A 16,561-nucleotide genomic window follows, 5' to 3' on the forward strand; every position below is an offset into this window, starting at 1 on the left:
ACGAGCTACACCCAGAGCAAACATAAAAGATTTGCATCTAAAAAACACTTATAGATTTATGTTGCTTTAGAACACATTTTATAGGCTCATTACGCTATTTCAATAGAGACTACTGTGTAAAATGTAAAATATCTTACATTTTGAGTGTAGAAATCATTAATATTGAAAATTAACATAGATTAAGTATTCTCCACCATTTACATACCTGACTGGTAGAGATTGCTTGAAATGCCATTTTTATGGTCAATAGGGAGATACCATTTACACAAAATACGATTTAAAATATGAATATATTAAATAAATAAAAAGTGCCATGATTGTGTAGGTTGTGCTGGAGGACTTCAGTATTTCCTAGTTAATCCTGAAGGCAACTATTGTATTCTGTATAGGGCATTTAATAATAATACATTTACTTTGTACCACACTTTTCATTCATAGTGAAACTCGGACACACAAAAAAGAAAATAATAATAGGAGTTATTAATTATCTAAATCTCTATTCTGGAGGAACACAAAATTACTAATGTTCTCTCTGGGAAGGACCATGTAAAGTGGACACACCAAATCCAAACAGCCTAAAGTCTCTGCTATGAATAAATCAATAGACTGCGTTGTTTTACCATATTGTGTATTCATCTGCAGTTGGTAAAGAGCACAGGTCTGTGATTGTGCCGTGATGTTTATTTTACATACGCAGCTGGATGGTAGCAGGATCTGATGACTGTCCTGCTCACGGATCTGCATCCTGATGCCACGTCAGAGCTGCCTACGTTGGTAAATGCAGCTTGATTGGCAGGCAGCTCGACCAATCAGATGGCGCCATGGAGAGAGGCGGTTGGCCCTGATTCAGTGGATTCAGAAAGGGGCGAAGCTTAACTGACAGGCGTTAACTGGCAGCCAAACTGTAGACATGTGTGGTGAGTGCTCCATTAATTCTACATGTATATGATTAAGCGTAAATTGTATTTTATTCTTCGCCTACCAGCACAGCGAATACGTTAAATTTAAAACACTAACAGCATCGTTAATGTTTGACTGAGAGCGCAAGTCATTTGAAATTAGCTAGGGGTGGCTAACTGGAGTTAGCGGACATGAGCTGCTGGTGCTGCTGATGCTGTTAGCTGGATAAGTGTAAACCAAGCGATGTTTCACTTGTACTGTACATGCTGTCCTTGTGTTTTGAGATTAAGAGTGTCAAACGGCAAGTCGATATCTGGATGTAAGGTTAAAATAATGACCCGCTGTTTTCCTGCTAGCGCCAGACAGCTAACGATATTACGCCCATCGCGTAACTTTCCACTACATCTTTGTCACTTTGTTTTTTTCTTATCTAAATGCTGAAGTAGTTACGAGTCCATGTTACCATTAAAATAGTTGACACGCTTATCAAAAACAAAGGCGTGAATAGAGGCAATGAATTGGATACAGTCGTACCAGAGCTGTCACACTATGATTAGAGTTGGGGGGGAGGTGATGATATCTGTGGTTATCAGCATGGGAAATGCAGTAGAGATGTTTCACTTTATCTGTCACTGTCTGATACTGAGTATGTGATATAGATAAGAGGTGCTTTTCCGTCTCCCATCGCTGTCAATACAATCTCTGAGAGCGCCGGACAGACTATTTGGTTTATTTAAGATACCAAAACAGATGTCAGGGCAATTTTAGGTTTATTTTGACTCTTGTTAAACCTTTTCCTCAAACAAAGATAGGTCTTATAATGTTGCCCCTTTGCTGCAGCACTTTCATTTGGCCATGTTCCCCTCACTGCCTCTTTCCATCAGCCGCTGTGCTGAATGAATGCTCTGTTGAACCTGGCAGCCCTCTGGCTCCACATTTGCATTTATCATTCAGTGTTTAGCCGTCTAACAGGGCCGCATTTTATGTCTCCCATTAGGCCTGTCAAGGTAACACAACTGTCAGTGTGAGTTAGTTACTGGAGACGCTGTAGATACCAAATATGAAAGAACTGATGGGTATTGTTTGGATTTGTGACTAAGATGATTTACGTGGGCCTGTGATTGCAACATATAAGTTTTTGAGTTGTTTTTTGTTATCATGCCCAAACAAATCTCCACCTGACGTTGACTCTGCAAACACTTTAAATGATAAGCACATTATTGACAAGATTGTGGCCATGTTCAGTCATAGCATCATCACCATAACCCAAAACTCTCGGTTGAGAGTTTTTCTTCTGTTCCCTCCCTTGCCCTTACCCTTGGCAGGAGATATCAGCTTGCGAAATACAGGGCGTATAGATAAACCCTATTGTTTCTAAGCAGGTCTTGCTGCTCAGACAGAAGAACAATATGTGTTTCCATTGCGTTAGCCCATCCTGTAAGACTGGTTTTCAACCCATTTGTTTTTTACCTAACACATATAGAAGAGGCTGACAGTGAGCAATGCTTGAAATGATTATTTCAGCAGCCACCATTATACCTACTGTTGTTGTTAGGGGCTGGTCAGAAATTTTAAATGTTCATAGTGTATTCTCTATACTGACTTTTGGTGGAATTATATCATACCATCATGATTTTATTATATTTGTTTTATAAAATTGGATTAAAAACTGAACAAAGAGGTTTTTTACATGTGAGGAGAGTTACGCTGGTCTAATGAATAATACGGGAGTATGTGCAACTTTGCTCACATTTCCCATTTCATCATTGGAAAAATAAATGTTTTAATATAGATTTAGCTATATTACCCAACCTCAGTCATTGTAATTCCTTTACAGTGGTACATATGAGAGTCAGCAGCAGAACGGCGCTGAATTATCAGCTAACACTGTTACATGGATGCACATGTTCACAGCTCTGAATCTTCACATTTTCTTCTGCTCCCTAGGAATATTTGCCTATCTCAACTACCATGTGCCGAAGACCCGCCGTGAGATCCTTGAGATCCTCCTCAAAGGCCTGCGACGTCTGGAGTACAGAGGCTACGACTCTGCCGGTGAGAGAGATGGAAAGGGCTAATATCACCAACATGCTCTGGCTTGTTTATCAGGCGTCTTTCCTTCACTGACCCCATACTGTCTCCCCACAGGACAGTTAGTCTGATAATGCCACAAAGTAGCTGCTGGTATCTACGGTCTGGCCAATATAACATTAGTGCAGTGAAATAATTGTGTGTTGTTGTTTTTGCTGTTCTCATGAGCTAGGAACACAAAGCAAGACTAATGTTTTCTGTGAATTATTGAATAGCCATTACCATGTTACACATACTGCACGACTAATGCAGCTGTAATTTACTGTAAATTAAGTGCATTTGCATTTTGTTCAGCTTTGAAGGATATTCAGCTTTTTGTGTTGGAATTCTGCTCCGACATGAGACTTTGTGGGGACAAAGAAACAGGATATCATTTGCAAAATGATGAACACCATAAGGGAGGATTTCAGAATGGGAGGAGCAGTAGTGAAAGAAAACTGAAAATGTTTGAATTTTTATAACCTGTTGGAACTTAATTTTCATGCAGTTTCTGATTTTTATTTATTTATTTATTTTTTGCTTTTAGGTGTGGGAATTGATGCCGGTAATGGCAAGGACTGGGAGTCAAATGCCAGGAGTATCCAACTTATCAAGCAACGTGGAAAAGTGAAGGCTCTTGATGAGGAGATCAACAGTGAGCATTAACATATGAATTCTTGATTTCTCATCTGTAATCTGTGGTACATTTAGCATACTGAGTATTCTGTGTGTTGTTTGTTTTCGTAGAACAGGAGGATATGGACTTGGATGTGGAGTTTGATGTTCACCTCGGCATTGCTCACACCCGCTGGGCCACCCACGGTGCGCCAAGCCCAGTTAACAGCCATCCACATAGATCTGACAAGACAAATGGTAAGTGATGTTGACAACAGGAAATCTAAATTTAAAGTGAATTTACTACACGCAGCTTGAGGTTTTACTTTTCTCAGTATTTGTTGACCTGTAAACACCTTTTCACCCACAGTTTGTTCAGACTTTTGTAACCAAATAGGCTCAAATATTTTTTATTAGGGCTGTCAATCGATTAAAATATTTAATAGCATGATTGTCATGAGTTAACTCGCGATTAATCGCAAATTAAACACACTTTCGAATTTTTTTCTAAATGTACTTAAAAAGGGATTTCAAGTTTTTAGTACTCTTATTAATATGGAAGAGGACACATGCTTGCGTTCTGCAAATGTATGTTTATTATTATTGAAACAATGAACAATGAAATACTGCATGCTCCATCTTCTGTCAGTTATATCAGTTAGGAACTAGTTACATTCACTCACTCGTTCACACACACAGTCTCACTCTCTTCCTTTCTCACGCGCACACACACACACACCCCTACCTTTGTTGAGCAGGAAGAAGATTCTGTGTATCAGCGACTGGTATTTGAGACTCGATGTACTCCGTAATGTAAATAACTTTGGTCTTTTGGACAAAACATTTTGCAGGGCCTTGGAGCTGAATTTGCTGTTCATGACACTCTTCTCTTTATCCATTTCTGCTTGTTATCCAAAATGTTACTGCTGCATCGCTTCCTTATTTTCAAACTACAGGCCGGGACAAGGGTCAAACACAACATGCACAAAAAATAACTCTGTTAAAATGAATTTGCCTTAACGTGCTATTAACGCGTTCACTTTTACAGCCCTAATTTTTATTTTGGTCACTGTTGTAGTCATTTCCTTATTGGAGCATTTTCTGTAATCTGTATTGTCAAAGTTAGTTATCCTATAACTGTACATTAGTTTTTGTAATATAATCATTTGCTTACAAAATAATGCTGTTTGGACACTGTAGTGTTAACCTTAAAAGCTTTTCATGACTCAAGGTGTATAATTTTTTTTTCCTGTTCTGCAGAATTCATTGTCATTCACAATGGTATTATTACCAACTACAAAGACTTGAGGAAATTCCTGGTGAGCATACATTTTTTCTTCTGCAAGTCATTTTCATTATCCTCATACATGACGTACTCAAGCATTCACTCTCTCCCTCTCTCTCTCTCCATGTCTACAGGAGAGCAAAGGCTATGAGTTTGAATCAGAGACTGACACAGAGACAATCGCCAAACTTGTTAAGTACATGTACGACAACCGGGAGAATGACGACATCAGCTTTTCCACACTGGTGGAACGGGTGACCCAGCAGCTTGTAAGGGCTCGCTCACATGCACTACTGCTCCGGAAATGATCTGCAGATAGAAGAGAATCTGATTTGTTTGTTCTTCCCTCTGACAGGAAGGAGCTTTTGCCCTGGTCTTTAAGAGTGTCCATTACCCTGGAGAGGCAATTGGCACAAGGTACACTGTTATTTATTTTAGATCCAGGGTTGTTGGCTGTTAAAAAGTCTTCAAATAAATCACTCAAAGATAATAAACATAATGTAAATACAAATTTTCCTAAATTATCTGTTTGTAGTTTTTGCACTTTTATTAGCTGATGCTTTTCATACATCATCTGCTGCATGTAGAGATTTGTATATATTGTGTAAGAGGTTGTGCAACATAGATAATGTTTGTTTTTATACAGGAGGGGAAGTCCTCTGCTGATTGGAGTGCGAAGTGTTCACAAGCTATCATCAGATCATATCCCTGTGCTCTACCGCTCCTGTAAGTTCATATTTCTCTTTTTAAGTCCAATTTGCCCACATGTGATTGGATCAGCAGGACTGAGACTTTTTTAAATTTCTCAGCTGCTAAAGAGAAGAAGACCCTTCCCAGGGTAGACCAGGACACCTGCCTGTTCCCTGTGGATGAGAAAGCTGTGGAGTACTACTTTGCCTCTGATGCAAGGTAAGCACACAGCTGTGTCATTTACAGCTGCCTTTTCTGCTTCAGGCCACCATGAAACATTCTCCCCAGTTTATATTCGTCTCAAAATCAAACTAATGTAGTTTTTGGTCTGTCGCTTTCGTTCCGGCAGCGCAGTGATCGAGCACACAAACCGGGTGATCTTCCTGGAAGACGACGATGTGGCTGCCGTAATGGAAGGCAGGCTGTCCATCCATAGGATAAAACGGAGGGCTGGAGACTACCCAGCCCGCGCCATTCAGACCCTGCAGATGGAGCTGCAGCAGATAATGAAGGGTGAGTGGAGGGTCAGACTTTCTGAACTTTCTGTTCATTTTTTACCCACCATAAATTACCTCTGGCGGCATTTGTAAATAACTCACTTGTACCACTGCCCTATAATTTGTCTAGAACCCTGTTATTATTTCCCCAGTTGTACTAAGACACAGGTTATATAGCTGGTGAGGCTTTTAACCTTCAGCCTTGAGGCTTTGGCAGATATTATCCAGGTAGTTACAACCCTGCCGCATCACTTACACCCCTAGGGAAGTCATCAAAGTGACTCCTGCAACCCGGTACTCTCAGATGTACCCCCCTCAGCCTCCCTCTTTATTAGGGTTAAGATACCGGGCAGTTTGTATGTAGTAGGACATTAAAAAGAGAGAACAAATATGAAATGTATACAGTACAGCTGTCATTTGACAGTGAGGATAAACAGTGTAGGAATTGTTGACATTTTATATTGTACTAATTTTAGGGACTAAACTGGTTAAAAAAAATAAAAAATGTATTGTTTTAAATCTGGCAGCCTGTTTATGAAAAGGACTTTGTTCACCCAATATGAAAACCCACAAATACCCTTGAAGCACTGTCATTTAAAATGGAAGCGTATTACTGTCCTAATAACTTCAGGACTGTTCTAGTGAGTGTTGATTTTTTTTTTTTTGATGTCCCTTTCCCTCACTGGCTCTTTCTTAGTTGTCCAGCAGAGGGCAGAGGTAAGCTGATGTTGGCTGGATTTGACATTCCTTTGTGGTCCTGTCATTACTCAGCCTCTCTCTTCTGTCTCAGTTTCTTGAGCCTTTTTGCTGAATAACCTAATTCGCATGACCCAGATTGCTGTCAGAAGAAGGCCAAAAAGCGCCCGCATATTTCACTGTCACTGTTTGTTATTGATGGAAAAACCCAATCTCCCTGATGTCTCATGTTTATTTTCCTTTGAAAGATGTGGCTTACTCTGGTTGTTTGAGGATGTTAATAAAGCAACAAAAAAGATAAAGGACTAACTCCCTTCATTCTCAGGAAAGCTTGTTTATCAGTGAAATGTTGTAAAGATTACCCTTGCACCTCCAGGACGCTGTGGTTTCCATTTTCAGGAGCTTTAATGTGTGTCAACATAACCCTTCTTAGACAGCCTCATGTGGGCTCACACTTTATAAAAAGTCCATCACTGTTCTTAAGAGGCATTTACCTTCTTTTACTAGCGTTGGATATATTCCCTCCCTTATTTCTGATCCTCCCCTTCCAGGCAACTACAGCTCCTTCATGCAGAAGGAGATTTTTGAGCAGCCAGAGTCTGTGGTCAACACCATGAGAGGAAGAATCAACTTCGATGACAACACAGGTGAGAGAGGTGTCCCAACCATTGTCTCAGTGGAGTGGTGATGCATTAACACAGCTTATGAGCGCACTATTTTCCACTCTGTCCCCATTTATTGCATTCAGATTTTATACCGTCATAGATGTGGGATTGCAAAGATTTAAATTGCCGCTAAAAGTGCAAACAGTTGCTCTTATTGTTCTTGTCTTTCCATTTTATGCATTTTGCTCAAAAACAGGATTTCCAAAAAGGAAAAGCACATTAGGACATTGATTATTTTTATTGCTCACACACCACTGCATGTCAAATAGTAATCCAATAGTTTTTTTTTTAATCATTGTGCATGCATAAACATACCAGAGTTGCATACATGTGAAAACACAATACATAAAGAAAGGCCTTGTGAGTAACCGCAAATCTTTCTCAGCACTCTCATGGGATCTTTGCTGTCCTTTTTTAACAAGGTGGAAAATTATGATGATGGATTGGCTGTTTGGTTTTCAGTGATACTCGGTGGACTGAAGGACCACATCAAAGAGATCCAGAGGTGTCGGAGACTTATCCTTATTGCCTGCGGCACCAGCTACCATGCTGGGGTAGCGGTGAGTAGCTACTAACCAAACACTAAAAAAAAAAAAAAAAAAATCAACATCCTCGAAACGTGTCTTTATTAGTCCACGTTGAATCCATCAGACTAGTATGAAGTCTGTATTGTAGACACAGGTGCGAGGTTTTCGCACTGGCACACTCTCAGCTCTCAGCTCGACTGGTTTGTTTTAAGAGTGATGCTGAGCAGTTCTCTGTTGCTTTCCCAGACCCGCCAGGTCCTGGAGGAACTAACCGAGCTGCCTGTCATGGTGGAGCTGGCCAGTGACTTCCTGGACAGGAACACACCCGTCTTCCGAGACGACGTCTGCTTCTTTATCAGCCAGTCAGGTGGGGAGACCAGTGCCATCTGGACTTGATCTAGTGCACATTCCCGATTTGTCCTCCACTTTCCATCCCAGGAAGCCACTCTGGATCTTCCTCATTTATGTTTTCCCTGTGCTGTGCTTGAGTTTTATCAGACTGTTAAGTAAAAATTCTGCTGTGCAATTAATGCTTCTGTATCTAAACTGCTCTGTTGTAGCCTAGTGAATATTTGTGTGTGTGTGTGATGAGTGCAATATTTCTGTGGTGCGCCCTGTGGTTTTTTTTGTGAAGCTGTTTCAAATCAGGGTCATGTATAGTGCAAAAGCTTTTTCCCAACAAACTAATACATCAGCATAATTTAATTGTCACATTGCATAAACTGTTATTTCTTTCCGTTATTGCCAACCCTTCAGGGGAGACTGCTGACAGCCTAATGGCCCTGCGTTACTGTAAGGAGAGAGGGGCTCTGACTGTGGGCGTCACCAACACAGTTGGCAGCTCCATCTCCAGGGAGACTGACTGCGGAGTCCACATCAACGCCGGGCCAGAAATTGGAGTGGCCAGCACCAAGGTGAGCCATGATGGCCGTAGTTTGGGTTTGCTCTCTCAGCTCTTTGATGACCTACAGTGTAGATGTTACAACCCGTAATGTTTTCACCATAAAACACATTTCTGACATGTTGTCCCTCAGTGACCAAAACAATCATCATCATCATCGTCATCGTCATCGTCATCTTCTAATATGAACAGTTTCTCGGGAGAAAATTTGTGGTCTTAAATATCTTACTGAGTCAGGTTGTATTAGTGATCCAGATGAATGGAGTTAGTTGGTGCTTTTTCAACTTGCTGTCACAGATTTTAGCATTGAGGGGAAATTTAATTTTGGTCTGTGTAGTGCCTTGGTTAAAGGTAATAAATTCATACCAATATTAAAAACTGGAATGGATGTCCAGGTTAAAGCCACAAAAAAATACAGTCAAAAAAGTATTTTGCCATAAATTATAAGTTTTAATGAAAGCACGCCTGCCAATGGTCTAACTCCTCACAAAAAGGATGCCAGTACTGGCGGAAAAGACAGAAAGTTGGTTACGACTCAAATGAAGGAGATATGTATATACAGGAGAGTAGCTAATCGATACTGAAGCTCAGTAAGCACCACAGAGCTATTTTCTCAGCAGTGGGTTAGCTTTTATTTTGTCACTAGAATGTTTGAATGAGAACTGCAACATTTCCGTTTACACTATAAAGGTATACAGGTATACCTCACATCAAATCTCAGCAAAAGATGCAACTTGCATGCATAGATGGAGCCTGAGTCAGTGGAAACTGTAACTTTCTATATTTTGGGTGACACTTACATACTGAGCTTGAAGCAACTGTACACCAATTTGTTACATCATCTCCTAAATGAACCCAACGTCCACTGAATGAAACCCAGATGAAAACTCCATTGTCTGTCTGGTCCCACCTCTTGGAAGCTGATTTTCATCCTCGACTCTGATCCCAAGAGGGCGGGCTGAAGAAGCCTGATATTCTCATCTCAACTTATGTAAAGTCAGGATCAATGGTTTTCAGCCTCACCTCCAACCAGCCCCCACTTCTCTAAACCAAAAGGATTTGCTAGTTTGGAGCCTCTGTCAAGTTAGAGTGCACAGGCAGAGAGAGTGGAGCAGGTCTCTCCCTGGCCCAGCCTTTGAGCTTGGCTCAGGGGCTTTTGTGCTGCTCCAAAGCCCCAGAGCACGCCTCGGAGACGCCATCGTTTACTGCTTGGCTGGCTGAGCCACACACCCAGCCCAACCAAATGCTGCTCAACCTAGCCCATCAAATCAATGGAGAACATGTATCACACCCAACTGCTAAATGATTACTAGGCCTTTATTTTCTCTGTCTTATGCTAATTTGTTCTTATTTCTTCACTGGAAAAAAGAAATGAACCTCTTTCCAATTCCTGTGATCATACTCAAGATTTATGGAAAGGGTTTTTCCAAAGTTTGAGGCAAAATACTTTGATGCTATCAAAAAGCAAATCCTGTTGGCAGGTCAACAGACAGACAGACAGTGGAAGACCGCCTTTATGATTTACTGAACCGTATCCAGTGGGAATTTAGAGGGTTAAAAGGCACAAGCTTGTCTAGTCCACAACTCTCTTGACAGAAGCATGTTCATGTTTCAGCTGTATTTAAGGGTGGTCATCTTTCTATGGTAACACTTCTGCATGCAACACACTGCATTGCACACTAAAACGTTGGTGACATGAACACAGAAAAACACAACAGTTTACTATGTGGAACATGTCGCCACATCTGAGCCGACAGAACAGACTGTCAAGAGTTCTGAGGGATCGTGGTTAGCGTGCTGTCAGGGGGGGAAAAAACAGTGTAAAGGTTTTACAGCTATTTTCTTGGCCCTACACACTGGCATTTCTGAGTCCAGAGGGTCCCATGAAATGACTTGGCCTCACTTGAACACTGATTAAATCGCCCAAATAGGCATGGAGAGCCTCCAAACGTGCTAGGAGATGAAGGACCAGAAATAGGGTGGGCAGTGATGACGGCAGGCATCGAACCTTAGATGTGCTGAGGTTGTGAGCGTGATATTTCCAGAATGATCAGAGAATATCCTCTCTGATGTGATGATGTGTGTGTTCACCAAGTTTTCCAGGATGAGCACTGGTTTGTTTGAGCTCTGCTGCATGAATTCTAATGCTGCTTGGCATTTACTAAAAACCCACCTCTCCTTCCTTCTCTCATCATCTGGTGCAGATTATTAGCTGGACAAAGTTTGCTATCAAAGCAGGCAGACAAGAAGCACGGCTTTCACAAACTCTACCGAAAGAAAAGCTTAAGTGAGGAACTGGTTGCTAATTTTTTTTCAGTATTAAGTCGCAAGTTACAGTATCAGGCTACATCCAGTTGCAATTTCTTCATTCGTATATGTGTCATCGGGCACTAGCAGCTTTTTTCTTTGTAAGTGGACAATGAAATATGACCACTTAATAGGATAAAAGATATTTAGTTCAAAACAATGAAGCAAATCTAACCGTGAAGGAGTCTGTACATTGTAACTTTAATAACACATACTGTCTGCTTTTCTGCTTTGTTGCTCTGCAGGCCTACACAAGCCAGTTTGTGGCCCTCATCATGTTTGCGCTGTTGATGTGCGATGACAGGATTTCCATGCAACCCAGACGCCGCGAGATAATTCAGGGCCTGAGGGTGCTTCCAGGTAAATAAAGTCCTCCAGCATATCTGGTTAGACCAGGCAAATCCTGATCACACGTGAGATTAGAATGTATAGAGATGGAAAATCAGCTCAGAGCAGAATCAGGCACATCCAAAGCCTTTTTCATTTTTATTGTTTTTTTCAAACAAACTTCTTGGAGGAAGAAACTAAGTGATACGAGAAGGATTGCAAGAACAGAGAGAGTAGAGGAGGAATAGCTGTTGGCTGTAGGCCCTTGCATGCTTCTCAGGATTTAAAGCATATGATGGCATGTCCCTAATGGTAAACTGAGGAATGTCTGTCCACACTGCTGCTCCCTGCCCAACAATATGAGTCTGTCCAGCCCAGGTTCCAACATATTACTGTACAGGCGGTATTTTATTCAACGCACAGTATTTTTAGATTTTCGTTACTCCTAATTAGCCACTTTTCAGAAATTCCTCAATCATATCTCTTTTTTTTCCTGTTATGTTTTTTAGATCTGATTAAGGAGGTCCTCAGTTTGGATGACGAGATTCAGAAGTTGGCAACAGAGCTGTACCAGCAGAAGAGTGTGCTGATCATGGGCAGAGGTTACCATTACGCTACCTGCCTGGAAGGAGCACTGGTGAGCAAATACAACCTCCCACTAGAACAGCTTTGTCTGACTTTTTTTTCTGTGCACTAATAAATCTGCTGTAGTCTTGTCCTTTAGCAATAAGTACAGTAATTAGTGAGTAAGTAATACCAGATTGCAATAAACATTTCACCTTTTCACTTTTAGAGACTCCTGCCAGAAATATTTGGTTTCTGTAGTGAGTTTTATTCCACATACATACGTCTGACTCCACCTTTGGATAATAAAGTGAAGTTTTAATTGTAATGCCATTTACTGTATATCAGAAAGTGAAAAGTGACTTCAAGTATGTTTAATGAGTAACTATACCTAACTACAGTAAAGGCTCAGATCTTTGTAAAGCTGTGGATTTTTTTCTGCCCCGTGTAGAAAATCAAGGAGATCACGTACATGCATTCAGAGGGTATCCTGGCTGGAGAGCTGAAACACGGTCCTCTGGCCCTGGTGGATAAACTCATGCCGGTCATCATGATCATCATGAGAGACCACACCTACGTCAAATGTCAAAACGCCCTACAGCAAGTCGTCGCCCGACAGGTAAGACCTGTATGCTCACACCTAAAAGTCAAATGCTAAACTTTGTCAGAATAAGATGACTTGTTGCTAGTTTTAAAAACAAAAAAGATTTTGTCCCTGAAGGAGAAATGAATCATTTTAAAATGTCATAGTGTCTTTAATAATATCCCTTGTGGAGTGTTAACATGTAAACTAAAAAAGTACTGCTTGTGTTGAATTTTGAACACTTCCTAGCAAGTTTCCTACTTTTTTGCTCTGTTGGTTTGAAATGTCTCACAGTATATCAAACACTTCAAACTCTGAACATGTGGTAACCAAAGCACATTTTGCATGTTTGGTTAATTTTCACAGTCCTGTCTGTGCCACACCTATGATCCTTCACCTCAATAAATACAAGGGAGGGGTTTGCCCAGCGTGACATCATTGCTGTTAATAATCTGCAGCAGATGTGTGAAAATCCAGTAGGGAAGAGGGGCTGGTATAGGAACACATTTTTACAGATGCTTGAAATCTGAAGTCTTTATTTGACTCACAGGGGCGCCCAATCGTGGTCTGTGACAAAGATGATTATGAGACGATCAAGAGCTCCAGCCGCACTATCAAAGTGCCTCACTGTGTGGACTGCCTGCAGGGCGTCCTGAGCGTCATCCCCCTGCAGCTGCTGTCCTTCCACCTGGCAGTCCTCCGTGGTTACGACGTAAGTATGCTCACTTCATCTCGCAAGTCCAACAGCTCCAATATTTACATCTGGAGTCATAGCTCAAACTAAAAACTTTCCACATCACCTGTATATTTTACATTTACGGCTCTTTGTGGAGAGCCATAATAAGAAAATGACAACAAGAGTATACAAGTTAAGTGAAGCTGACAACTTTGAGGAAAATCTTGAAGTTTAGAGGGAAAGTGTCCAAAATAGGAGAGAAGTGTTTAGACAGTCAGTGTCAGTGATGATCTGGCAGTTTACCCTTGGACCGCTGTGCAGACAAAGGCACTGAGAACCATCACCAGAAATAAACAACATTCAGTGTTTATACATGCACATCATTCTCTACCTTTCTCACTTTCACAAGTAACCTAATTTTAGCCAAAGTATGTAAACTTTCTAACGCTGGCTGCTGAGATGAAAATAATTATCTGATTATAAGCAAACCTGTTTTTCTTCAACATTAAAAACATCACAATACATTTAAACACCAAACTTAAAATTAAAACAGGAGTGGCCTGGCAGTCGTACCTTTCTGTACTACTTTCCTGTATTCTGTATTCTGTATTCTGTATTGGCATGATGTCAAAGTAAACAGCTTAACTGAAGTATGACATGTTAGTTAGTGCTAGTTTTAAAGCACTTCACTTCAGAGAGATGTCCTGACAGCACAGCCAAGTTAGCTGTTGTTTTAAAGTTTGAAGACTAGTCACCCTTGCGCAATACTGCTCTGCCGTCCTGACAGAGAAGCAAACATTTATGCGAAAACATCTCCATCCACACCCTCTAAAGGACGACTGTCTGTGAAGTTTAAGTGATGAAAGACACTCTGGCCAGGAAGTTTTGGAATTTAGAGAGCAGCATTGTCAAGCTGGCTCACACATTAAAAGAGTTTTTGAGAATTTGTAAAAATGATAGTTCGACACTTTTGTATAACTGTTATCTGTCATATGGTAAATGATCTTTTCTATGTCAATAAAGGTGGACTGCCCAAGAAACCTGGCCAAGTCTGTGACCGTAGAGTGAACCGCACCACTCATCGACTAACAAAAGCCTGGCGGACATAAGTACAGACAGAGAGGGAGCATCTGTAAACACATACAGTACAATGTCCTGTTCATGTGTCCCATGTCACGGCTCTTTTTAATGCAATCTTTAACTCAACAGTTGTGTATCTCACTGTTACATATTATCTATCTCATTGTCTATTTTCTCAGAAACCTTTGGCATCCTCGTCATATTATTGCTAGAGAAGTTATTCTGTCAGTGGTGGCAAGGTCTGGGCTGGCAGCGACACATCTTCATTTCTCTCTGTGTTTGTGAATCCATAACAACTGACACAAGTTTCTGGCATTGATCTACGCTCAAAAGCCCTCCATGTTTATTTGTGCTGATTAGTCTCACAGGGAGTTGTTGACTAACCGATGTTAGCTTTTGAAGACCTTACTGGCTCTTTTTTTCTTTAGTGCAATTTTTTGTAGTTATTTAGTATATTTTTCTTTGGCAGCTAATCATGTTAAGTGTCTTTACTCCACTTAAATCATTCCAAGCCACAGGTCTCTGCTTCATCATATTTGCAGCACAGATGGATTTGCTCCTTTAGTACACACCAATTAATGCAGGAGCAGCATCGTGTGTGTGATCTGCACCAAAGCTCATGAATACACTGTTGTTACACACTACACAGATTTCTAACTCTGATCTTGGTCGGCTCAGTTAACAGGACTAAGCCTCATGTACTGAGCTGCCTACACCAGAGTGTGAGACTTTGTTTTTGTTACTATAATCCGCTTTTTTTGTATAATTTCTGTAAATCATACTGTTACATAAAGCTTTGTCTGCGCAGGTTAGTTAGATTCTTATGTTGCCAAACAGCTCAAGAACAAGACCCTTACTGCTGCTCTCGTCTCCAGTTTAAATTTAAACACTAAACTGAAGTAATTCAAGTGAGATGAAGTTAGTTTACTGAAATAGTTGCACCCAGCTGCCAGCCCACACCCTGACACCATGACTACTTCAATCGCAATATTGGGACCATTTGTCGCTGTTGTTTCTTTTCTTTTGTTACCTTTTGTTTTCTTAAAGGAAAATTTTATATTATTGAAGTTACTCTTTGATTTGAAATGTGAATGTTACTGTCATGAAATGTCCTGTCAAACCAAAAATCTTTTACAATGGCTTTTGCAGTTGTAAACCAAAACACATATATATATATATATATATATATATATATATATATATATATGTTCATCTTATGTTATTTTGTAGTCAAACAGGTACTGATGCTGGTAGATTTTGTTATATGAAGATGCTTCAAATTTTAAGATGGCAGATACACAGTTACATGGCTTTATGTCATAATGTAGATGTTATTTAGATAGTCAGATGTCAGCTGTGTGTTTCTGTGATCCCAAATGTCTATCAAAAGCCAAGGAATGAGTGACGATGTTCACACACAGTTGTGAAGTGAAGAAATAGAGGAGCTGCTTCAGTTCAGTTTTTTTTGTAGCCTTTCACATATTTTAGGTTAAACATTTTTCTTGCTTTTGCAATCAAGCCTTAACTTCAAGATTTGCGCGACCCTCCCCCCTCCGGTCACTCTCAACATTGAGCTTTTACTTAATGTGAAAGTGAAAGGCTTTGAAAACTGGACGATGAGGTTACAGGTAGTCGTGTAACCCACAGAAATGAGCAGACTTTATTTCTTGACTGGAGACAACTGCACTGAATCCTAGCAACATCCATTGAGTTACTGGGGTACTATTTATTAGTGGAATTGATGCAATAAAGTGTCAAGTACTTCTCTTTTTAAGTGTCTGAGCTCATTTGATTGACAAGGGTTCATTTTTCACTCTTACTTTATTAAAATAAAAATATGCAGTGGAAATCAATAGATGTACAAGCATTTGGAATATTATTAAAAGTTTACATTTCTTGATATTTGTTTTTTTATGTACATTATATACAAAGAGTTAAAGTACGTGAGACATTCAGGGGTTGTTTAGGAGCAACGACAGATCCAAAACAATACCAAGTACTTGTGTGGAGTAAACTGTCAGAGTCAGTAACATTGACTGTACCGGTCGGATGTATCCACGTAGAGTCACAATGGTGGAGACAGTAGATGTGATAAAACTGGCCAGATGTGGCAGGGATGATGGTGCCAAATGGATGACAGTCATGCAAACAGACAGCGAGTGTCGGCAAAACACAGGC

General features: G+C 40.5%; 1 protein-coding gene across 1 annotated transcript; it reads left to right on the forward strand.

Annotated features, from left to right (window-relative positions):
- The first annotated feature begins 866 nt into the window (after positions 1–866).
- Positions 867–16,147, forward strand: LOC133979543 (glutamine--fructose-6-phosphate aminotransferase [isomerizing] 1). The gene is made up of 19 exons (XM_062418078.1): positions 867–917; positions 2,848–2,955; positions 3,518–3,625; positions 3,718–3,843; positions 4,846–4,904; positions 5,005–5,139; positions 5,226–5,287; positions 5,517–5,596; positions 5,680–5,779; positions 5,910–6,073; positions 7,305–7,400; positions 7,881–7,978; positions 8,192–8,312; positions 8,702–8,859; positions 11,399–11,513; positions 11,990–12,117; positions 12,496–12,663; positions 13,178–13,339; positions 14,327–16,147. Exons 1-19 carry the CDS (start codon positions 911–913, stop codon positions 14,369–14,371), a joined length of 2,040 nt encoding a protein of 679 aa, XP_062274062.1. The 5' UTR covers positions 867–910; the 3' UTR covers positions 14,372–16,147.
- The last annotated feature ends 414 nt before the right edge of the window (positions 16,148–16,561 follow it).

The sequence above is a fragment of the Scomber scombrus genome, chromosome 4 (genome assembly GCF_963691925.1).
Source record: "Scomber scombrus chromosome 4, fScoSco1.1, whole genome shotgun sequence".
NCBI lineage: Eukaryota > Metazoa > Chordata > Actinopteri > Scombriformes > Scombridae > Scomber > Scomber scombrus.